Source organism: Phoenix dactylifera, chromosome 4 (genome assembly GCF_009389715.1).
Source record: "Phoenix dactylifera cultivar Barhee BC4 chromosome 4, palm_55x_up_171113_PBpolish2nd_filt_p, whole genome shotgun sequence".
NCBI classification, from domain to species: domain Eukaryota; kingdom Viridiplantae; phylum Streptophyta; class Magnoliopsida; order Arecales; family Arecaceae; genus Phoenix; species Phoenix dactylifera.
In genome coordinates this window covers 30,215,143-30,239,751 of record NC_052395.1, presented here as the reverse complement: position 1 = coordinate 30,239,751, position 24,609 = coordinate 30,215,143, and the positions used below count along the sequence as shown (strand labels likewise).

Below are 24,609 nucleotides of genomic sequence, written 5' to 3'. Positions count from 1 at the left end.
ACATGGTAACGACGACCATAGCAAAGGCGGAATAGATGGCGACAACAGATTAGGTGATCGGTGGCTCTGATACCATGTTAAAATATTTGCAGAAGAAGATAAAAACAAGAGAAAGAGAGAGAAAAAAATAATTTATTTCTCTATTTCATCACATTTAGTACATCTCAAGGGTTATATATACTCTTATACATACTCCATATAAGAAAAATAATATAGGCTGATATAGGATCATACTAACAAAGAAAATATTATGGGCTAAAACAGGTTATTATGTGATCCTTCAAATTATTCTAACAAGATCATGCTAACCAAGAAAAATAATACTGACCAAATCCCACTAACAAAGAAAAATATGATGAGATGATACAAGTTGTTACGTGATCCCTAAAATTTTGCTAACAAGCTTCATCATAGAGTGCCCACAAGAAGTTGAACTCTATGGAAACTTCTAAGTGGAGTAGCATGAACAAAGATGGGAGTGCTTCTGCAAACATAAAGAGCGCTTACACACACTCATATAGATAAAGGAATTGTAAAGGCACGATCTATTAACCAACCCATAAGCTAGCACGAATCTTAGCACGCAAGAATCTTAGCATGAGATTTGAAAAAAAATGTATCTCGCATGGCTCGCATGTGAGACTGAAGAAGCAAATTCCTGGAACCTAGAGCGAGTCCATTTTCTTCCCTAATTTCGTCTGGCATAGGGAGTCTAGGGTTTGCCAAAGCCCTAGATTCAGTCTATAAAATTAAGGTCCTCCCCTCTTCCCTATAGGCAACTTGCTCCTAATCCCTGATCAATCGCAAGCAAAATCCATCAAGTTTTCTTGATTTTTTGTTGAGTGCTCTCGGCGAGCCACCATCGATTCCTCGTCAGAATGAGGTAATCCACCCCAACCCCTCTTCTATACCTGCCTTCAAGTCTCTTGGCCATCATCAATAGCTTCATCGGCCAGATTTCCACCAGAGTGTCGCCAGATTTGGATGCCCTATTCCTCTCCATTATTTCTCTTTTCTTCTTCAGCCGGATCGGCTGCTATCATCGAACATGGCCATGTTTTGATCACCGACGACCAATGCTGCTGCTACCATTGCTAGGGGTCACCGCCATGGTGGTGGTCGACCCTAGAGCCCTCTTTCTTTCTCTCTTTTGAGAGAAAACAAGGGTTGACACCATTGGGGCGGCCGACCCTAGAGCCCTCTTTTTTCCTCTCTTTTGAGAGAGAACCGGAGGTCTCTCTCTCCCTCTTATTTTCTCTCTGTTTCTCTACGTAACTTATGAACCAATGGAGGGTCCAGATATCTAGATAAATCTAAGTTGACCAGTCGACCCTTGGAGGAGTCCCAAGCTGGCATTATATGACCAAGGGCTCTGAATCGATATTTCATAACCAGGGCTCTTAGGCCAACATTTGCGTCCATCTACTCGCCCATCTATAATATTTCAATATTATTAATGGTGGTTATTTACGATTAATTTGAGGATAAGATTTGATACAACCATTTGGGCAAGAAGGTGTTGAACAAGAAACCTTGCTCCCGAGTTCATAGATCAAGGAGTGGATTTGTATTCATTATAATTGAGGTTGTGGCTAATAAAAGTAAGAATTCTTTCACGCAATCACCTATATAGATATATATATAAGTTTTTTTTTTTGTTACATATATCAAGGATTTTGGGTTTTACATCATCTACAGCATGCTTGTCGATTGATTATTGATCTAAATATATATATATACACACACACACACACACACATATCTATAATATACATGTATCCAATATTTGATGATCTTGGTTGTTTCGAATATGATACTTGTTGTTTTGGATTTGACAAGCAAAATAATATGAAATTATATTTATTTGGCAAAGATAAAAGTGAAGATCTTGATGGTTGAGTAAAGAGGATTTGGGCTACCTATGCTATGGATTGCTAGTCACATACAAAATCGTGACATTTTCGTTTGCTGCCATAGGTCGAAACTTGGGTATTATGAATTGCCTATCACAAGTCGAATCATGACATCTTAGTTTGCCATCACATGCCAAAATATGAATATTATAGTATGATGCTATAGGTCGAAGTATGGAATTATAGTTTGCCAGTTATGGGCCGAAGCATAATCATGGATAGTCCAAACTAGAAATAAAATTGGGAAAATCTAGATGATCATGAAAGAAAAGATATCTGAAACTACTTTTGAACAAAAGTTTTAGATTGATGACATACTTGATATATTTTCTTGAATAAAATTTATATTTGATGACGTAAATTTAAATGTGCATATCTATATGGATTTATTTGAGCTCTGCTAAATAATCAAGATGATATTTCATGATTTTTGTTTGCATTGTCGTATGGTTAAAAACTAACTTTTATTTTAAACTTTACTTTATCCATATTAGTGTGAGTGTGAGAAATTCTTATCGGGCTGTAAAAGCTCACACCATCTCTTTTTTTTTTCCTTACAAAGTTGTAGGATGCTTAATCTCGGATTGGTTGGGCGTGGAGTTCGAGTATCGGAATTATTAGTTAGATAATTGACTTTCTGAGATTAGATGAATATCTGAATTTTTGTAATTAAGTAAACTTTGCTATTTGATAATGATGGATTTATTTAGTTAGATTATGGTCAAACTTTATGATTGACTATTCTGGTGTTATTAGATTCACCTTATAGGCTTTACATGATATCTAAGGCTTTTCTCTAGAATTTTTGCGTCCATGTCACGTAGCCGATTGGGTTTTGGGTTACAGGTGTAACAGGAATAATAGTAATAAATTTGATTTAAAGCAAAGAGGGCAAAGATTTTCAATTTTTCAAAAATTAATTTGATTGTTTTTTAGAGATATAGGACAAAGCTACATCCCTTTTTTCGGAGCGTATCGGAGAGTCATCTTCAGTCGGCAACACCAGATATATCGAAGCTCAGGTGTTTACCAAATTGATGGGCTCAGAGTGTTATGGTCGAGTGAGGGGTTATGGTATTGGAGTTACCCCCACTCAGTTGTCTACAGTGGGTAGATATACTCAAGATAGGAGTAGCAATCGGGTCGGATCGGGTCACATACAGATCGAATCAGAAAATCATAAATCTGAACCCGACTTGTTTATTAAACATGTCAGAAATTACAATATGAACCTGTCATGTTTAATAAACAGGTAACTCGACTCGATCCGTTTAACCTATTTAATAAACAGGTAACCTGTTTGCCCAACCCAACCCGACCTGTTTAACCTGTTTACCCAACCCGACCTGTTTAATCTATTTGCCCAACCCGACCCATTTAACCTGTTTAGACCTGTTTAACCTACCCAACCGAACCTGTTCAACCTGCCCATCCCGACCCATTTAACCTGTTTAGACCTATTTAACCTGTCCAACCAAACTTGTTTAATAAATTGATAATCTCTTAGACTGTTAGCCTTAGGCCTTAACTCAACCCAATCCGACCTAACCTATTTTATACATTAAGCAGCATAAGAAAAAAATCAAAAAAATAGATCCCATTCATTACAAAAATCAAGAAAATAGATCTGTCCCAATGTTGTAACCTTTACAACTATTATCAGTGGGTGGTGTGGTTGTAGTACTGCCAACATGGAGAATGCAATAAGAGTTTCTACAGAAATGTGTGAATCTGGTGTCTCCCAATACAAAGACCTTTGACATGCTTATATGGGGATATGGCGAAGTAAAACAACCATGGAAAGTAGAAGAAATGCTTCAGACAATGAGAGAAGCTAGAGTAATGCCCAAAAAAATAGCATGCGCCTTGTGGCTGAAGGCTTTATCAAGGAAAACTCTGAAGCAACAGGTTACAGATGATAATCCAAAAGGCGTTCGCAACTCAAATCTGTAAACAAAAAAAGAATTTTTTAAAAAATAAATGAAGGAACAGAGCCAAAATTTCAGATCCCACAGAGAATAGAAGAAGATAGGATAAACCCTAACCCTAACTATTGCTGGAAATTGGACCCGGGGGCAGCCGTCGGTTGAGAGGGCAGAGCTCCGGCGAGAACTAGCTGGCGGCGATCCGTCGGCGGGCGGCGTCCTCTGTAGGGCCTGCAAAAAAGCCGATGGCCGGGGTTTCCGGCGTCGGCCCTCCGATGCCTAAGTCAGAGGGGGCAAAGATATATGGAGAAAAATATGCTCAGAGTTTCGGTGTCCAGCCCCCTCTAAGGTGGGAGGGTTCCCCTTCTATAGAGGGGCCTTGGATTACCTGTGATGTGACGGGACGGAGTTTACCGTATGATTGAGCACGTCGGCTGGATCAATGCAGGATCGTGTGCATTAATATCTTGCCGTAGGAGGTTAGGCCGGGGCCAGGGAGTTGTCACGGCTGATCAGAGGCAGCCGAGCTAATTTGCCGTGGAGAGCTTGAGATCCGTAGACAGCAGGAGCCATGTGCATTAATTGTTGAGTAAGCCGGAGATCTGCAGAGTCCATGCGCATTAATTATTGAGAAAGCCGGAGGTCTGCAGAGACCATGCACATTAATTGTTGATGGCAGTGGCAGGGGATGGTCTCTGGTTGAGCTGCAGAAGGATATGATCGCGGTGAGTGGATGGCGAGGTCAAGCTTTCGAGGTCGGGAGCTTCCAGGTCGGGCATTTCGAGGTCGAGGGCTCCTAGGTTGGACGCCTAGTCGGGCGCCAGGTCGGTCGTCCGAGGTCGGGTGCTTCCAGTCACGTGCTTTGGGGGGGCTTGTATTTTCCTCAACACTACCCTCCGACTTTCGAGTTCGAGCTGCTCGCGAGCTCGGACGTAGGAAGTAGTTGCTTTTATTGCAGTGGTGGGGGCTAGGGAGACTTAAATTATGCCGGCGCTCTGCGCGCTTCGAGGTGATTTTAATGAGGAGAGAGGGGGCGACGCCCTTTCGTCCTTCGAGGCTGTCTCGCGCGGTGAGCTCAAGATGGAGCCCCAGGATCTGATGGGACGCTTTCTTGATTTCATATTCGAAGCGTCGATCCAGGTTAAATGTGTCGCTTCGATTTTTGGACTGGCACGTGGTGCGATCTGGACGAAAGGCGGGATCTAGCCCCGCCGATCTGGGCCGTCGGGAGGGTCTAAATTAACCTCCGACTTAGCCCTAGGAAGGTCTCGCTTGTTTGTTATTGCTGCCATCCTTTCTTCTTTTTCTCCTGGTTGCGACCGAGCTTTCCTAGCGGCGTTCAGAGGCGATTTCCGGCAGTGTTCAGAGGCGATTTTCGGTAACCCCATGGTAGGTCGTTTTCCCACACTGGCTCGGAAGTCCTTTTCTTTTCTTTAAATACTTGCTTTCTTCTCCTTCTTCGTTTTCGTTTCTCGCTTTTTCCTTCATTTTTCTTTTTTCTTTTGAGATGGGTTTTGGTCCCGGTGAGGTTGGATCTACCTTGACCGAGGAGGAACTAGAGCTAGTCCGTTTTCGGTTCTTCTTCAAATCCAGATTTCATCTCGAACTCGTAGGGTCGGAAGACCGGGTAACTAGACCTCCGCCAGGTCGGATCGGGGTGTACATCGATGCGCTCTGGGCCGGCCTGCGGTTCCCCCTTCATGATTTTGTGAATGACTTGTTGGTGGAGTACCAACTCGCCCCAGCACAGCTCACTCCAAACTCATGGAGGACCATTGTCGGGTTCGCGTCCCTCTGCCTTGCGCATGGGACCCGACCTCGAGTGAGCGTCTTCCGTCGGTGTTTCATGTTAAAGACGAACCCGGCGGACATAGAGTGGCTGTATTTCGCCTGGAGGAGCGGTATGTCGCTCTTCCGAGGTGCCCCTTCCTCGATTCATGAGTGGAAGGGGAGATTTTTCTCTCTTTCTTCCGACCTCTCGTGGGGGTTCGATCCGAGGTGGGGGCGTCCCGGGCTGAAGGCCCTGAATAGGTTTAGTGGTCTTTCGGTGGACGAGCAGTGGGCTTTTGATGCTCTGCGAGATCTCGGGAGGGACATCCTTCTGACCGAGTTTCTAACCGAGAAAGCTCTGGTGAATGTCGGCCTGAGCTCGGCGCGCCCCGAGGGTAAGGGCAGTTGCACTGCTCTTTCATTCTTCAGTTTTTTGCCTTACTTGTTCCTTTCCTTTGTTCTTTTGATGTTGGTTCGATACTTAGAAAAAATTTCTTCCTTTCTTTGTTTCAAACATTCTTCACATGCCGACCAGCAATGCATCTCTCTTCGCCCGACTGAAGAGGAGGGCAACCGAGGCCGGCGGGGCTCTCCCTAAGCCCCGTAAGAAGGCTAAGTTGACTGCTACTTCTGCCCCTGCCGAGGCGAGGGACTCGGGGGCCGGAGCTTCGGGGTCTTTTCGGGGGAGAGCTCCAGTTACCGAGCGCGCGAGCTCGGGTTCCGGGGGAGCATCGGGCTCAGCATCTCCGACCTGCCCCGCTCCCATTCCTCAGTAGGCGGGCCGGCCAATTATCCGCCTGTGGCGCTCAGGGCCAGAGCCAAGCAGGGGCCCCGGGGTCCCGAGCGCATCCTGCCCCGTCGCCACGACCTCGGGGGGCCAAGTTCTTCAGGGGCCGAAGGGAGAGCGTCGGCTGAGCCGAAGTCCCCGATACGCGAGGGTAGCTCGGCCTTCCGAGACGGTGATGTTGCGCGCGAAGTATTCCGCCGTGCAATGCTTCCGGCAGATCGGGCCGAGTTCAGAACCCTCATGCTGGAGGAAGTTGTCGATCAGACCTACCGTAATACTGTTCGGATAAGTCACCTTTTTATTTTGCCCTTAGTCATCAGTATTTTCTTCATTTTTGCTTATCGTTGCTTTTCCTGCAGCATATCCATGAAGTCGATACCCTAGTATTCATTGCCTCGAAATGCCAGGAGGAGTCCCGACGGCTCTATAGGCAACTGGAGCCGGCCAAGAAGAGGGTTGCCGAGCTGGAGGCTGCGTTGGCGGAAGCCGTAGCGCGGAGGGAGGCCACTGAGGCGGGTCGGCGAGCTATTGTTGACGAGCTTGAAGAAGAAAGGGCTGCGCATACTTTGGCAAGATCGGAGTTGTGCGCCTCCGAGGCGCGCCTTGCCGAAGCTCGCTCTGAAGTCGCTGACCACAAGTACGAGGGCAAAATTCTCCGCCTAAAGGTCGAGCAGCTTGAGGCCCGAGATAGGAGGGCACTCGAGCGAGCTGAAAATGCTGTGGAGCTCTTTAAGGAGTCGGAAGAGTTCCGCGACATGCTGGAGGAGGAGACCGTGGACGGGTTCCTCCGGGGCTTTGAGAATTTTTGAAGGCAGATGGCGCGATACTACCCCTAGCTCAACCTTTCGGGGATCCGTCCAAGGATGGGGATAGGCGCCAAGACCGAGGCCGATGTCCCCGCAATTCTTGCGGCCGAGGAGGAGCTCGCCGAGGCCGAAGCTGACATGGCCGATCAGGCGACGTTGGGGGCCCCTCCTGGGGAGTTTGCCGAGGGCGCTTCCGAGGCCGCTGACGAGGCCCCGGCTGAGGCCGCCGCGGTGGGTTCCGAGCCGACGCACGCTGAAGACCCTTGAGTTATTGTTGTAGCTGATCCTGAGGGTGACACTGGTGTAGCCGCCCCCCCTAGGACTTTAGTTTTTCCTTCGCTTTTCTTTTTGTAAGTGAGTTCGGCCCTTGAATATGGCCGAACCTTAATTTTGTACTCGACCTCCAAGCCTTTATTAATGAAAAAGTTCTTTTCTACATTTATATTTGTCTCTTTTTGCATAGTAGGTAAATTTTTACCTTAGCTGCTTAAATCAAATTCCTCTTTCGCAAATTTTTCTAAGTGTTCAATCTCGGCTAGGTCTGTAGACTTAGATTCTGGTGGCGTTTGCTAGATTATCGGGCTTAGCTCTGATAGGGATCGCGCTAAGGCTCCATGCTTAGATTTTAGGAAAATTCGCTAAGCCTTCAAGTTCGGGATCCGAAGATGTCCCGCTAATCCTTCAGACTCCGAAAATTCGGCCAAGTCCTTGGGCTCGGTTTCTAGGATAGGCTTGTTAAAACTTTAAGGTTGGATTCCGAAGAGATCCTGCCAAACCTTCAGATTTGTCTTTTGAAAAATTTTGCCAAGTCTTTGGGCTCGGTTTCCAGAGTAGGCTTTAAAGTCGGACTCCGAAGAGGTCCTGGACCGAGGTCAGGCCATTGTCAGGGTCTTCATGCCCATTAATTTTGAACTCGGTTGGAGTATCGACAGGTAGAATCCAAACTTACGGTGAGTGTTTTGGCGCCCCCGGGCTTAGCCGTAGGATCATTGGGCGGAGCTTGAAGTTGTCACCACAAGCCATCTCGGCTTGGGTTAACGTTTGAAGTCGGCCGAGCCCTCGCTCGGAGGGGTCTGGAATAAACGAGGATCGAGCCGCAGATCGGTGCATGGGGTCGAGAAGACCTCGGCTCATAGTTGGTTCAGAAGAGCATCCCAACCTCGGTCGGGATTTTGTCAATCGTTATGGTATATAACAAGTAGATGCAATAATGGAGGTGCTAGGTGGAAAGTACCTTTCGCCCCGTTGGAGCCGAGCCCCTTGCATCGAGGTAGGTAGTTCCGCTCTGCGGTCGGTTCTTCGTGGCGTTCTTTGGCCCGTAGTTCGCTTCCATAGGCAATGCCATTCGTTGTGGAATAAGATGGCGCTTTGATTGGGGCCTCGCACAATAGAGTAGCTCGCACCGGTCGACTAGGGGAAATGTCGTGTATTTGGTGTCTACTTTAGGCGCGCCTGCATGCTGGGGGGTCCGCGTAGGGGCCACCTCGTCGTTGAAGGTCAAGGGGGGCCGCAACGGTTCTACCCCCGCTCTTGTCTTTCCGAGGTCGAGGGAGTTCAGGACTCTACGGTCGACACACGGGGCATCCCGACCTTGGTCGAGGTATCGAGCATGAGGTCAAAGAAGCTAAGGCTCGCTGTTGACCTGGTGATGCTTTCCGAGTTTGAGAGAGTTTGGGACTCTACGGCCGACACACGAGGCATCCCGACCTTAGTCGAGGGATCGTGCACAAGGTCAAGGGGTCTGAGAATGCACTGTCAACCTGCGATGCTTTCCGAGGTCGAGAAAGTTTGGGACTCTATGGTCGATACACGGGGCATCCCGACCTTGGTCGAGGTATCGAGCACGAGGCCGAGGGAGTTGGGGCTCGCTGTCGACCTGATGATACTTTCCAAGATCGAGGAAGTTTGGGACTCTATGGTCGACACACGGGGCATCCCGATCTTAGTCGAGGGATCGTGCACAAGGTCGAGGGGTCTGGGAACGCACTGTCGACCTGCGACGCCTTTCGAGGTCGAGAGAGTTTGGGACTCTACGGTCGACACTCGGGGCATCCCGACCTTAGTCAAGGGATCGTGTGCAATATCGAGGGGTCTGAAAACGCACTGTCGACCTGCGATGCTTTTCGAGGTTGAGGGAGTTTGGGACTCTACGGTCGACACTCGGGGCATCCCGAACTTAGTCGGGTCTTTGAGGGAGATCGAGACCGAGCTCGATATCAATGCGGTGGGGTGTTCCAGGCTTAGCTGGGGCATCCGAGCTTGGTCGGGCATCTGAGCTGATTCGGATAGTCTGAGGATCACAAATGTCCCAATATCAGGAGAAACGTAACATGATTAAAGAAGAACTGTAGATGAATTATCGTAAGGAGAGGATGGGATTCATGTTTCCGATCACCGAGGACCCCTTAGGATTTTACTGGTAATACATCCGCGGATTCTCGAAATTCTAGCTTCGTGAGATGAGGGTTCCTCCGAAGGATTCCAGCTTGTACGCTCCGGGCCGCTGGACTCGTGCGATCCGGTAAGGTCCTTCCCAATTCAAGGCTAGCTTCCCTTGCTCGGTTGGCTGAGAGGCTTCAGCTCTTCTGAGGACGAGATCCCCCACTTTGAAAAGCTTGGGCTTGACTTTGGAGTTGTAGTACTAGGCCGTTTTCTATTAGTATCTCGCCATGCGGACTCGGACGACTTTTCTTATCTCTTCAACGAGGTTCAAGTTGTTCCTGAGCTAAGAAGAATTGGAGTCGGCGTCATAATGCTCCGCTCGGGGAGGGGAGACCAATTTCCAATGGGATGACAGCGTCCGTCCCGTATGCTAGGTTAAAGGGGTTTCGCCCGTGGGTAGTCGGAACGTAGTTCGATAGGCCCAGAGAACGTTGTATAAGTCCTCGACCCACTGTCCCTTGGATCGATCGAGCCTGGCCTTGAGCCCCTGCAAAATGGTGCGATTTGTTACCTCGGTTTCTCCATTTGTTTGGAGATAGGCAACCGAGGTGAAGCAGTAGTCGATGACGAGTTCGAAGCAAAATTCTCTAAAACGAATGTTGTCGAACTGGCGGCCGTTGTCGGATATGAGGATGCGAGGGAGTCCAAATCTATAGATGATCAACTTCCCCACAAAGTCTCGCATTTTCTGCTCGGTGATCCGGCCACTGGTTCAGCTTCGACCCACTTGGTAAAGTAGTCGATGGAGACAACCAGAAATTTTCTCTGCCCGGTTTCCAGGGAAAATGGCACCAGGATGTCGATTCTCCACTGGGCGAATGGCCAGGGGGCACTGATCGAAGTCAGCAGGGCCGAAGGTCGACGCTGGATATTGGCATTCCGCTGGCATCAGTCGCATCTTCGAACAAAGTCCGTTGCGTCCTTTTGGAGATTGGGCCAAAAGTATCCTTGGTGCAAGATTTTATAAGCCAATGCTCAGCCTCCCAGATGGTTTCCGCATATCCCTTCATGGACCTCTTGCATAGTATAGTCTGCCTCTGACGGGCGGAGGCATCTGAGGAGAGGAGAGGTGAAGGATTTTCGGTAGAGCTTGCCTTCATATAATATGAATCGGAAGGCTAGACGCCTGATTCGGCGAGCCTCGAGCTCATCATTGGGGAGGACTTCACTTTGTAGATAGTTAACGAGCTCGTCCATCCAGCTCGGTTCGGTGCCGATGCACATGGTCAGCTTAGGTTCTTCTGTACTGGGTGTTTGGAGATATTCGAGTACCATCGCCTTGGGGAGCTCGCTCATGCGGGAGGTCGCCAGCTTCGACAGTTGATCGGCCCTGAGGTTCTCCATTTTGGGGATATAGTGAATGTTGAAGGAGCCTAGGGCGTATGTGAGGTCTCGTACCTTTTGAAGATATTTCTGCATTGACGGCTCCTTTGCTTCAAAATCCTCCAGAACCTGGCTCATGACCAGTTGGGAGTCACTAAAGACCTTCAGGTTTTCTGCCTTCAGCTCTTTTGCCAGCTTGAGCCCGGCAATGAGCACCTCGTACTCCACTTCATTGTTCGAGGCTGGAAACTCGAGGCGTAGGGCCTGCTCAGCCACTACCCCATCCGGGCTGGTGAGGATGAGACCTGCTCTGCTACCCTCCGAGGTCGAGGAGCCGTCCACATATAGGACCCATGGCGGCCTTGGGGTCCCCTCCATTGGCATGAGCGGGAGCTCGGGATCATCCGGCAAAGTGCACTCCACGATGAAATCGGCAAGCATTTAGGCTTTGATAGCCGGCCTTGGTCGGTATTCAAAGTCGAACTCTCCGAGCTCAACTATCCATTTGGCAATTCTTCCGGCACGGTCTGACCTCTGCACGATTTGCTTCATAGGCTGGTCAGTTAGTATGGCCACAGTGTAGGCCTGAAAGTAGGGTCGGAGTCTCCGAGCTGAAGTGATCAAGGCAAAAATTATTTTCTCCAGTTTAGAATATCGGGTCTCAGTATCTCTGAGGACCCGGCTAGTATAATAGACAGGCCTCTGAAGCTTGTCCTCATTCCAGACTAGGACTGAGCTTACTGCAACCGGGAGAGATGACCAGGTACAAATAAAGAACTTCGTCTTGCTGAGGCTTGGTGAGTAGCGGAGGGGAGGCGAGAAGGCACCTAAGCTTTTCAAAAGCTTGCTGGCATTCCTCTGACCATAGGAAGTTCTTCGGTTGTTTAAGGATCTTGAAGAATGGGAGGCAGCGCTCGACCGACCTGGAGACAAAGCTCCCCAAGGCCGCAACCCGCCCGGTAAGCCTCTGCACCTCTTTGACCGTCTTTGGAGGCACCAACTCTTACAGCGCTCAGATCTTCTCGGGGTTAGCTTCGACTCTGCGATGAGTTACTACAAAGCCCAGAAATTTGCCCGAGGTGACTCCGAACGCGCACTTTGCAGGATTGAGCTTCATTTGGTACTTCCTGAGCTTGGAGAATGTTTCGTTGAGGTCAGCCACATGGTGCTCTGCTGCTCGGTTTTTCACCAGCATGTCATCTACGTAGACTTTCATGTTTCGGCCTATCTGATCTTTGAAGATTTGGCTGACCAGCCTTTGGTATGTAGCTCATGCATTCTTCAACCCGAATGGCATCACTCTGTAACAATAAGTGCCCTTGTCGGTGATGAAGGTCATCTTCTCCTCATCTTCAGGCACCATTCGGATTTGATTGTATCCCAAGAAGGCGTCCATGAAGGTGAGCAGCTGATGTCCCGAGGTAGAGTCGACGAGCTGGTCAATATTGGGGAGGCGAAAACTATCCTTCGAGCAGGCCTTGTTCAGATCGGTGTAGTCCACGGACATACGCCATTTTCCATTGGCTTTCTTCATGAGGACCATGTTGGCGAGCCAGTCCGGATAGGAAACCTCCCGGATGAAGCCGGCCTCGAGGAGTCTGTCTACTTCCTCGGCCGCCGCTCGCTGTCGTTTCGGGACAGAGCCCCGCTTCTTTTGCCTCACAGATCTGCAGGTCGGTTTCACCTAGAGTCAGTGGACCATGACCTTGGGATCGATTTCTGGCATGTCGGCGGACGACTAGGCAAAGACATCCATGTTGGCCCGGAGGAATTCAACCGGGCGCTCCCTTTCGCAGGAGCTCAGGCAGGAGCCGACCTGCACGGTTAGTTCTGGACAATTTTCTTGTAAAGGGGTTTGGGTAAGAAGCTCACCAGGCTCAAATCGTTTCTTCCAGAGGTTGTTCCATATGTCTAAGGTTTCAATGGGCATCATGCGGTCCATTGCTTGAGTTGGCACCTTGGCCGGTAGCTCCTGTTGGCTTGACGCTTCAGCCGGTGGTTTTGCTTTGTAGGTCGCCATGTAGCACCGCTTGGCCACCATCTGGTCTCCACGAGCTTCGCCTATCCCATGATCAGTGGGGAACCGCATGAGCAAATGGTAGGTTGAGACTACAGCCCGGAGGGCGTTAAGTCCCGGTCTTCCCAAAATGGCATTGTAGGCTGAAGGCAGGTAGACTACAAGAAAGTCCGTCCTCACGGTGCTTTCTCGGGGGGCGAGCCCAACTGTAACAAGAAAACCGTTCTCACCCTCAACCGGGATTGAGTCCCCAGTGAATCCGACTAGTGGAGCGTTCATTCTCCGAAGCTGGTTTTCTGTCAACCCATTTTCTGATAGGCATGGTAGTACAAAATATTTGTCGAGCTTTCATTATCAACCAAGACGCGCTTTACATCAAATTTATTTACAATTATAGAGATGACCACAGCGTCATCGTGAGGGGTTTCAACCCCTTCCAAGTCCTCGTCCGAGAACGAGATGGCTTTAGAAGTGCGCGGGCGCTTTAGGGGGACCCCTTCTTCGGCTGGCTCTTCAGCCGAGCTTCCTCCTCTAATGACATTGATGGTGCCGGCGATGAGCCCATTGTCATTTGGATTTTCGGGCGGCACGACCTTTTCCACTGGCCTCCTTTCCTCGCGTCGGTTCCACACGAACCGGATGAGTACTCCGCGGCAGATGAGCACCTCGATCTCATCTCGGAGCTGGAAGCAATCCTCTATGTCGTGGCCGTGGTTCCGGTGGAAATGGCAATACTTCCTAGGATTGCGCCAAGCTCCTATGTCCTGTATTGGGGGTGGAGGTCGGAAATAGTTCCGACCTTCGATCTCCATTAGGATCTCGGTCCGAGGTGCGTTGACGGAAGTGTAGTTCTCGTACCTTCCCGAGTAAATTCGAGGTCGCGATGGAGATCTCAGTCGAGGCGGGGACCTTGGCCGCAGTTGTCCCCATTGTCGAGGTGGGCTCCTCAGCCGAGGCTGGTTCTTATTTTGGCGGGAAAACCGGCTTCTTAGGCGGCCGCGCTCCTCACGGCGCTTCTTTTGCTTCTTTGAGGCCTGCTCGGTCGCTCCCTTTCTGGAGGCGATAGCCTCCTCGGCCTTCGCATACTTCCGAGCTCGGGCCAGCATTTCTGTGAAATCAGCGGAGAAGCTCTTCTCGATGGAGAAGAGGAATCTGTAAGAGCGAGCCCCAGTCTTCAGTGCCGACATGGCTATCGATTGGTCAAGCTCGCGAACTTTCCAGATTACAGCGGTAAAGCGGTCGAGGTATTCTCTGAGGGATTCCCCTTCCCAGATTACTTGGGGAACCGGGTCGGCCGGAGGCGGCAAATTCTGGACGGAGTGTCCAGGACTTGGTGGAAGATGCCGAAAAGCATTGGAGGCTCTTTTACTTCTCAGCTTCATAGCCACGACTCGGACCCTTCCTCTAGCGCCAACTGTTGCTGGAAATTGGACCCGGGGGCAGCCGTCGGCTGAGAGGGTGGAGCTCTGGCGAGAACTAGCTGGCGGCCATCCGTCGGTGGGCGGCATCCTCTGTAGGGCCTGCAAAAAAGCCGGTGGCCGGAGTTTCCGGCGCCGACCCTCCGATGCCTAAGTCAGAGGGGGCAAAGATATATAGAGAAAAATATGCTCAGAGTTTCGGTGTCCAGCCCCCTCTAAGGTGGGAGGGTTTTCCTTTTATAGAGGGGCCTTGGATTACCTGAGATGTGATGGGGCGGAGTTTACCATATGATTAAGCACGTCGGCTGGATCAATGCAGGATCGTGTGCATTAATGTCTTGCCGTAGGAGGGTAGGCCGGGGCCAGGGAGTTGTCACGGCTGATTAGAGGCAGCCGAGCTAATTTGCCATGGAGAGCTTGAGATCCGTAGACAGCAGGAGCCATGCACATTAATTGTTGAAAAAGCCGAAGGTCTGCAGAGTCCATGCGCATTAATTGTTGAGTAAGCCGGAGATCTGCATAGACCATGCACATTAATTGTTGACGGCAGTGGCAGGGGATGGTCTCTGGTTGAGCTGCAGAAGGATGTGATCGCGGTGAGTGGATGGCGAGGTCAAGCTTCCGAGGTCGGAAGCTTCCAAGTCGGGCATTTTGAGGTCGGGAGCTTCCAGGTCGGGCGTTTCGAGGTTGAGAGCTCCTAGGTTGGACACCTGGTCGGGCGCCAGGTCGGTCGTCCGAGGTCGGGTGCTTCCAGTCACGTGCTTTGGGGGGACTTATATTTCCCTCAACACTAACTACGAAGAAGCTAGGATCTTTCTTACCTCGGTAGAGTAGAGGATCTGACCTCGCATATATGAGAGGAAAGGCGACGGGAGCCAAAGAAATCCAAAGGCCAGGTCCTCTTTATGAGCTCTTCCGTTCAACTTCAACCTTGGTTCCCAGGATCCGTCAAGCCACCGCAGTCGCCGTTGACGGGGAGGCGGAAGTTGTCAGCAAGGGGGAGGAGAGGGCGGAGGCGGAGGTCCGGTCCGTCCGGAGGAGAGGGCTCGAGAGGCGAAGAATCCGGAGGAGAGGAGAGGAGAGGGGAGAGACTCGAGAGAGGGAGGGAAATAGGAATAGGGCTCGGGCGGCGCACAAAGCCACAAACGGCAAACCCTAACACCCCCTAAGGAGAAGTGAGAAGATGAGTAAGGCTTTATCGAGGAGCAGGCTTATGCACCTTGGACTTCTTTGATAGCCTGGTGAACATCCACAGCGGTGGATAGGACGATGTTGGAGTATGGAATTTTGTTTTTTGAAAGTGGATATATCCATCCTGTCGCAGACGAAACGTCGAGACGTTGGACTTGGACCTCGCCTCGCGCTAAAGTTGGGCTGAGGAGGAGAGTAATTGAGCCGACGCGGTGAAATCGGGCTGAGGCAAAAAGTTGGGCCGGCCCTAGGCTTTGTAGGTTGTGGCCCTTATCTATTAGCCCAACAGTTAAATAGGTTAAACGGTTTAAACAGGTCAGACATCTAAAATTCGTATCCAACCTAATTAATAAATAGGTTAAACGGGTCGTCCTGTTTACGACTCGAATCTGTTTAGGCCAAACCTAAACTTGTTTATGGCAGGTCGAACATGGGTCGGGTTGGTGGGTCGAATCATATTTTGCCACCCCTACTCAAGTTGCTAGACAGAGTAGTACCACTGCAGAGGTTAATGATCTGAAGGCAGAGATACAAGAGTTAAAGCAGAGCCACGAGATAAATATACAATCTTTGAGGGCTTAGATTGATCAGATTACATCTTTGTTGCATTAGTTTATCCCTCCTCAGGTAAATTACTACATCTACTTGAACATTTTACATAAGTATCATATTTTTGTTAATAAGCTTAATAATTTTCATATTCTTAACTTTTTTTTTTACAGGTTTCTGATACTTCATCTGCGTGTAGAGATGGTGATGCCATCGACCCTTGAAACTTTTATTTTGGAGTTTTATATGTATTTTTTTATGCTTTTTGAAATACATTGTAAACGTAAATTGACAGTATGAATGTAATTTGACAATATGAATGTTTAGATAAATATGTTTGATTGTGCCATGTGTATATCTCGTTTAATGTGTATGCGTTTGATTTTGTAAATAGAGTTTTAAATTTTTTTTAATTTTTTTTTTAAAAATACCCTAACGATGCTTTAAAGCATCGTTAAAATTACGATGATAAAGCGTCGGTAAGTTTGATTAACGACACTTTAAAGCGTCACTAAATCGAGTATTTACCAACGCTTTAAAGCATCGCTAAATTGCGATGAAAGCGTTGCTACGTTGTGCTTCATTGGCAACGCTTTAAGAAGCGTCGCTAAATGACCGACGCTAAGAAGCGTTGGTAAAGCGTCACTAGTTTTCAACGCTTTTGGAAGCGTCGGAAAATATTTTTTCCACTGTAGCATAGGCGATGCTTTACCGACGCTTTCGAAAGCGTCAGGAACATTTTTACCGACGCGTAAAAGCGTCGCGAATGGCCAAAAAAAGAGTCGCTAATGCCCAATTTTCTTGTAGTGATATAAGATTACTAAAGTCTAAAAAAGAGATAGCATGGATTGTGTAAAAAGTTGGATAGGGCAAAAAGACTAGATGGTGCAAGTTTGTTCCATTTTGCCATCCTTGGTCTAAATTTAAGAACGATCCTTTCTTCCTTGCTTGCTTCCTTTCTTTCTTTTCATGGTGCAGAGAATATTTTATGACAGTTAGCCTGCGTACTTCATCGAGGGATGGATTTGTTTGCACCTCAAAAAGTTGTATGGAGCATTGGATTTTTTTTTTTATTCAGAATTTTGTAGTTTAAACATGGTTGATTGTAGGGGTTGTTCATTTGGTCAATTACCACCAAAAGAAAAACCTTGTCTCATCAGAATTTTTTTTTAAAAAAAGCATGGATCTTTAAGCAAAATAATTTGAAGACCATATAAAATGCCGTACAACTTTGGTAGTTAGCATGCAAGCAATCTCAACATTTCACATGTATACATGTAATCTAGGGTTGCACATCTACATATTAGTATCATCCAAGTCCATATCCATTTTTATTTGACAAATATAGATACCAATATGAATATCAATCTGATATTAAAATTCGTTTCATATTTGTTTTAAGTGGACATTAATACAAATCAGATTCAAAAGTATGGATACAAGTGCAAATATAAATTGGAAGGTTAAACTTAAGAACTACCAAATCAATTATAGAAGATATATTAAACTAATGATACCATACCAAACCAGTTCGATATCGATATCCGGCACAGGTAGCATATCAAGTACGTCAAAAAAATTTCGTACCATACTATAACGACATTGTGCTAGTATGGCACCGATACGAGATCCGATACCGAGACGACAAATTTTAGTTACTATTGTCACTTGTTTCTTTAGAAGTTCATTAAAGCCATATTTAATATTGAATAGGAGCAGAGCTGTATCAGAAAAAAAGAAAAAAAACAAAAGCAGAGAGATATTTGGATATGGAGTAAGATCGTTGCCTTTTCATATCCATCTCCATTGAGTTTAAGAAATATGGACATAAATACAAACATTGCTAATAATATAGCCATATCCAATAGATTTAGAATGGAAATAGATCTAAATAGGTATTATCTGGCCGACCATTAACTCTAGCCCCAGCCCATGTTCTAATGCATCCACTGATTTGCAAGAAGCTACATAGCCAACTTAAGTATAAAGATACGTTTCTCTCCCATTCAAATTACATTATGTGGGCACGTACTACTTACTTTTTTCTTAAAAGAAAGCTGTCCTCGGCATCCTAATAGATGGCAAAAGGAAAATAGCCTGCTGGATTCCAAATAATGCGACTCCATACGTCCCTACGGACGCGCTACTTCATTACTTAATTTCTTGTTGCCATACCAGCAGCGTTACATGTGCAGTCCAAACACTAGAGTACTCTAGCTAGCATTTTTTTCTGAGGGGTGGTATACCAACTCTTACACGAAACGATCTGCAGGTCATATTAGAGAGTAAACAAGCACTTGAAAGCGAGGGGATGAGGTTTGAAGAGCGGGCGGGCCATTAAGAGAAGGAAAAGGTATCATCCCCTAGGTAGGTTACACCCTCCTCTCACACTTCCACCTCTCAGATTATTCCAAGAAGGTCTCCATGATGTCCGAGTAGATCCCAGCCTCGGAGCTCCGGTACTCCATGGCTTGAGGTGTTGTTGCATGGTGATGATCCAAAGAAGACGACGAGGAAGATGGAGTCATTCTTGCAGGCAATGTGAGGCTCCTCTTGAACTTAGTGTTCTCCATTTTCCTTGCCTTGTTGGAATGGCTTTCCGAGCTCAAGTAGTCCTCTGTGCTGCTACGACCGAGCGTCGCACCGGTTTCGCCTCTGTTTCCCTGGCTTTGAAAGTTTGAAGCTCCAGCGACCGCCTTCACCTCATCCGTGATGTTCATAGGAGAAGCAGCAGTCGGTGGCTTGTCGCCGAGGCCCTCGGTGCCGAAGAGAAGCTTCGCATCATCGGTCCTTCCGGTGAGAGCAGTGAAGAAAGACAGCCCACTGGGCCATTTCAGGTCGGGCTCGTGGTCGGCGATCATGTCATCCATCGGGGGGGCCTCCGAGGAATGAGGGAGGAGGAAGAGCTGGGTGTCATCTCTGCTGTTCGGAAATCCGATCCTGGCCGAAGGGTGGAAAGCCGGGGGAGCGACCGGGGAGGTGGAAGGGAGCGGCGGTTGGCTCCAATTAAAGATTGGCGGCGGAGGGCGCGTCGGAGTTTGTTTGAGCGGCGCAGATGATGAAGGTGAGCTGCTCCTGGTTGAGGAGAATAGCTGAGAGAGGAAGAAGCCGGACTGGTAACCCAGTGATTCAAACATGTGTCTCATTCTCAGCACAAAATGCAAGTCCTCGGGTATCTGACATGGATGCAAAGTTGAACAGAGACGACCGTGTTAAGATTCTGTAGATCTTGCGATATCTCGAATCCTTCCATAGAAGACACAACAAAGGAAGAAGAGCAGACTCACAATCTTACAAGAACCCAGCTGTAGGAGCCCATGGCCAGCTTGAATCACAGCTATAGTCTGTTCGAAAGGACAGCAACAACACTTTTCTTTAAGAAAAAAAAACAATCAACTCAAGTAATTAGAAAAAGACGTCAAGAGGGGAGAGAAAACATTGGAGAAAGGAGAGTAAGATTTGCCTGAATTCCAGATGCAAATTGATCGGTCCATTCAGGAGGAAGCTGCAGGAGTTACACGCAAAATGAAAGAGAAAATTCAGGTATAAAGCTTTAGCTGCTGCAAATCTGTGATCATTATTCTTGTCGCTTATAAGTACTCGAATGATGGTTATGGAAAAGGATAATAATAAGGGCGAAGGCATCAAATTCTCTCGCTTTAGTGGTGCAGATCTTTGATGCAAAGACTGCAGGGGTGTTCAGAAACAGCACATCATCTCTCTCTCTCTCTCTCTCTCTCTCTCTGTGCCTCTCTGTGTGTGGAGTGGGTGGTAAAAAAAGTGGAGCAAAAGAAACAGTATTAGGTCACATACAGCATCAAAAGAGCTCTGCCAGTAGTTGGAGATGTTGGGTTCGCATTCAGAAGGTTCTTTGAATACCCATTTGTGACACTTATCAGAGGCCACCTTACCCATCAATCTGTTCAAATCAATCAATCAATCGAGACCGCACTAGGCATAGGAGGGGTTAAAAATCAAAAAAAATTAAACTAAAAAAGAAGCCTCAAACAAACAGCAACTTGTCCGATTTCTACCCCTATTTATTTTCCATAGCAATAAGTAACAAACTAAGCAGCGCCCAGTTAATAATAACTTGATCCAAAGGAGTTCTACAAAGATGAACAATCTGTAAAGCAATTAAAGAATTTGAAAGGCATGAAGAAGGGCAAAGTCAAAAGTGAAAAATTAATTTTGCAACAGTGGAAGTATTTATTACTCCTCCTAAATAAAACTTAACAGCACCTACCCAGTACCCACCCTTCTCCATAATTGTACAGCTGAATGGACATCTTGCTGAAGGCCTTCCTGACCGGATCCTCACCGTCCATCTCCTCCAAGCACTCCGCCACCCTCGACCGGCAGAAGCCATCCTCCCACATCAGCATCCTATCACACCCCACCCAAACAAACCAACCAATCAAACCGCTCCTCCACCAAAAAATTCCGACACCTTTCAATCTAATTCAAGCCAAAGAAGAGTCATAGACATAGGAAACAACTCACAAGCTGCCATTGTCGTCGCCCACCTTGCAGCCGTTCCCTCCTCTGCATCGCCTGCGGAAGCCAACAGCACCAAACCCGAAGGCAAGCTTTAGAAGATGGAAGGGAAGTAATGGGGAGAGAGAGAGAGAGAGAAGAAGAAGAAGAAGAGAGGAGAGGTGTACGGTCGAGGACGGATGGTCCAGAAGACGGAGTAAGTCCAGTCCGAGTTGAGGCAGACGTTCCTGAGGGCCTCGTGGAGAGCCATCATCCCCACCGCCTCTTTGCTCCTACTATCCCCTCCTGCGCCCGAGCCCACCATCGTCTCTCTCTAGAAACTCTTAACTCTCACTCTTCGGCGTGGCTCCTTTTCCGCCCCCTACGGAACCGGTTCTTTTGATTTTATCCCTTGCATCCACAGTAACCCAAACCCCACTCCCACGTATTGGCAGCAGCAGCAGCAGCAGCAGCAGGTAAAAGAGAGCAGCCGGGCCACTCGACCCTTCTCTCGTTTATCTCTTTCTCGCCGCAATGCTTCGCATCCGCGCCGCAGCCTCAGATTTTCCCTGTGCGCTGACGGAGAGCCAAGATGAGAAAAGAGGAGCGGGCTGAAGGAGAGGGAGTGAGAAGAGGGCTGTTTTTGGGGTAGATTTGGGAGCTGCTCGACTCTCACAATAAAAAAAATGACATCTGGTACCGCTTTCCTTTTTCCCCCTTGGGTAAGTGGTCCTGACCTCGTCTCTTTTCCCTGTAATTACGGCAGCACCGGTGGTTAACCGGGGGATATGATAGAAAGACATTGAGGACATTTCAGTAATTCTGGATAGGAGAGGTTAAAAAAAAAAGTAAATGGGACTGGGAGAAGGCTGGCTCACGTGCGCACGTGCCGCAGCAGTGGGGCGGTGCCTCGTTTAGCATAAAGAATGGAAAGGCAGCAGAAGCCGGTATGCTGAAATAGTGGGATTTGTAATCATTAATAATAATAAATATTAAAGAAGGAAGAGACTAGAGAGAGAGCGAGAGATGGCGAGAGAGGAGGAGCGAATGAGCTGAGTTAGCGCACGAATTGCGGGGCGCTGTGCCCCGCGCCCGCGACATCCTCCGCCTAAACAAATCTTCTCGCCTCCGCATTGACCGCCCACTCCCTCTGCCAACCCTGGCACGGCCGTATCTTGGCCGAGCCCCCTACCTTTCCAGTGGGACCCACACCCTGCTCTCCCAACCTAATCTAATCTTATCTCCTCCACCCGTGCCCAACCTACTCTTTAACTCCTGATCTACCCTGCTTCTAGCCCCTTTACCGGCTCCATTCCCTCTCTCGCCTCTTCAGCCACATATGGGAATCTTTGTGATCATTGCTACCTCCGCACGGTCTCCAATCTGCATTGGCTCTGTATTCTATCTTTTTCTGACACACCGGCGTGTGTGAGGTAAAAGGGATCAAAAATGTTTGATTCACCGACTCCTTCGGAGACCCAATACTGCACCTAATGTCAGTGAACGGGTGTGGCTGGGGGTGTTACTGGTGACTGGCGTGAGAGAAAGAGAAAAGCATCTGTATATGTTGTTCGAAACAGAGACTTTATTGTTGTTTAGGAGGCGTCCATGGAAGTCAGTGATTCATCTTTTCCGGTGGCGCGATGTAAAAGTCTCGGACCTGCTTTGTTCGTGTCCGCTGCCTCGGGAGGGAATCGGTGAGCGTGCTGGAACCAGCCGTAGGTTTGACAGAGCGTGGTTCTTTGCTTGACACGTAGAAGATGGCCGCGTTCATCGTGGTATTTGTAGCGGAATAGTACTTAATCCTTGCACTTGTATCAAAAAACCCAAGGCTGCACCCTTTGACTGACACATGGGCCCCGAGGATGTGGGTCCCTTTATGTCAGCTATAAGCTGTGGGTCCCGGTACTGTGTACTATGTATTGGTCTTAGCTGTGGGCTCTGTCATGAGGTCAAACATTAATAACTTAGTCAAAGACCTATTTTGTGGACATAATTAATTGGCGATTAGGAGCCCAAAGGAACCTACGCGCATCCCTATGTATATTAGTACCTGGCGTGGGCTGGAGAGACGCCACTGCTGGTGCATTATCGTAATTATAGGATCAGCTGCCATCTCTGGCAACTCAGCACCTTGGGAAGAAAAAAATTTAGCTAAAAAATATTATTTCATTTTTTTAATTCTATATAAATATTTAAGACCTATTCAATAAATAATTGATGTTGGAACTAAATACACTCCCGTATCGATCATTATCACTCATAATCGGCTTGAATATACTTCTATTGCAGTATTTTATAGCATACCAAAAAATATTATTTATTTTTTAATTGTATATAAGTACTCAAGATTTATCCAGTAAATAACCAATTTAGTACCAAATATGCGTCCGCATCAAACATCATATTTTTTTAAATTCAAAAAATAACTAGAATTTGGGTAGCAATGATCTAATTAATATATTTTTTTTTTTTCACAATTTGTGACATCAATGAATCCATTTCAACGCAAGGGAGAGGGAGGGGAGGTGAGGTTTGAGCGCGGGGGGAGGCTTTCTCAACCCTTCTTTCTTTGCCCTTTATTATTAATTGTACTAGCACGGAAAATCCAAAAGCACCCACTCAGATTAATCTCTATTGTCGAAGGGGGCAAGATACAAATAATTAATTATATATATTCCTTAGAAAATATAAAATATAAGCTTGGGATTCTAAACGAATTTATGGTCTGCGTCCAATATTACTGTCTTGTAGATTACTTTAATCCATGATTTAATTTTTATAATTTTGTGACTATGCACCTTGAGTGAAATCTGTTTTATATGAATTAAATAAAGCTATATCCGCAAAAAATATTCATCTATCATCACAAAATTGTGGAACCTAATGATTGTTCTAGCAATCCAAGACGGTTAGCACAATAATCAAAGACATATATTTTGACTTTTATTTTTGTTCTGTTGTTACATTTAATCAAGGAACATGAAATTGTTGAAATTTTATGTTAGATAATGGCCTTCCCAGCATCCGAATGCCACAGGCTGAGAACGTGGCAACCATTCCGTCCATAAAGCTATCATCGGAAAACTTTGAGATTTTATAAGCTTTGCAATTCATAATATATTTTATCATTTTTTAGGTAGAAAAAACCCTGGATTTATATTTGGTAAATTTCTTTAGTATTTCGTCCAAACCGCACATTATCAAGCCAAAACTTTGGATCGCACTTATAAATCTCCATCTGTTTTCGCATCTCGATGCTATTGTGACCGCTCCCACTTTAAATTACTCGACCGTACGCATCCACTTTTCTAAGTTGAATTTTTGGTTCTTACGTTGAGAGAGAGAAAACGGAGAAAAGTGCGCTGTTCTGAACCTCAGGACTAGTCGTTTATTGGGACGGGGGCTTGAAGTGAACGTTCAATTCTTTTTAAATAAAATTCGTAGTCATGTTTGAACCCAAGATCTTTCATTTGGAGAGGTAGGTGCCGGCGATACTTTGACTTCAAACTCGTTTAATTCATAAAAACAAATCCTTAAATACATATTTTTTGAGAAGCTGATGCTTAAAAAAAAACTATTTTTATATATTTGATTTATCATAAAAATGTAGCATATTTTAGAATAATTTATTATGCTCCTAAAAAATAAAATTTGTATCTCATTCTATTCAAAAACTTAAGAGGACATTTTATCCTAATTTTCAGTTGGTAGAAATTAAACTTCTTTATATTCTACACTTTTTTTTTCCCACACGAGCTAGGCTTTATCCCGTTCTATCTAAAAAGTTAAGAATACATTTGAAAAAAATATTTATAATTTTCAATCGATAGAAATTAGACTTTCTATATTCTACGTAATTTTTTTATAAAATATAAAAATTTTACTTCTATAAAAAATTATTTTCTCATCTTCCTCTTTCAAATCCGTTGATCCTAGTTTTCTCTCTTTTTTATTTTTTATTTTTTGATGATCTAGAAACTGCATTTGAA

The 24,609-nt window shown here is 46.7% G+C and overlaps 1 protein-coding gene across 1 annotated transcript; it reads right to left on the bottom strand.

Moving 5' to 3' along the window:
- Window positions 1–18,245: 18,245 nt before the first annotated feature.
- Window positions 18,246–21,514, bottom strand: LOC103707137 (protein RICE SALT SENSITIVE 3-like). The gene is made up of 9 exons (XM_039126099.1): window positions 21,496–21,514; window positions 21,294–21,368; window positions 20,806–21,193; window positions 20,645–20,695; window positions 20,399–20,527; window positions 19,955–20,060; window positions 19,605–19,646; window positions 19,429–19,485; window positions 18,246–19,317 (listed from the first exon to the last, which is right to left on the bottom strand). Exons 3-9 carry the CDS (start codon window positions 20,940–20,942, stop codon window positions 18,547–18,549), a joined length of 1,293 nt encoding a protein of 430 aa, XP_038982027.1. The 5' UTR covers window positions 20,943–21,193; window positions 21,294–21,368; window positions 21,496–21,514; the 3' UTR covers window positions 18,246–18,546.
- Window positions 21,515–24,609: the final 3,095 nt, after the last annotated feature.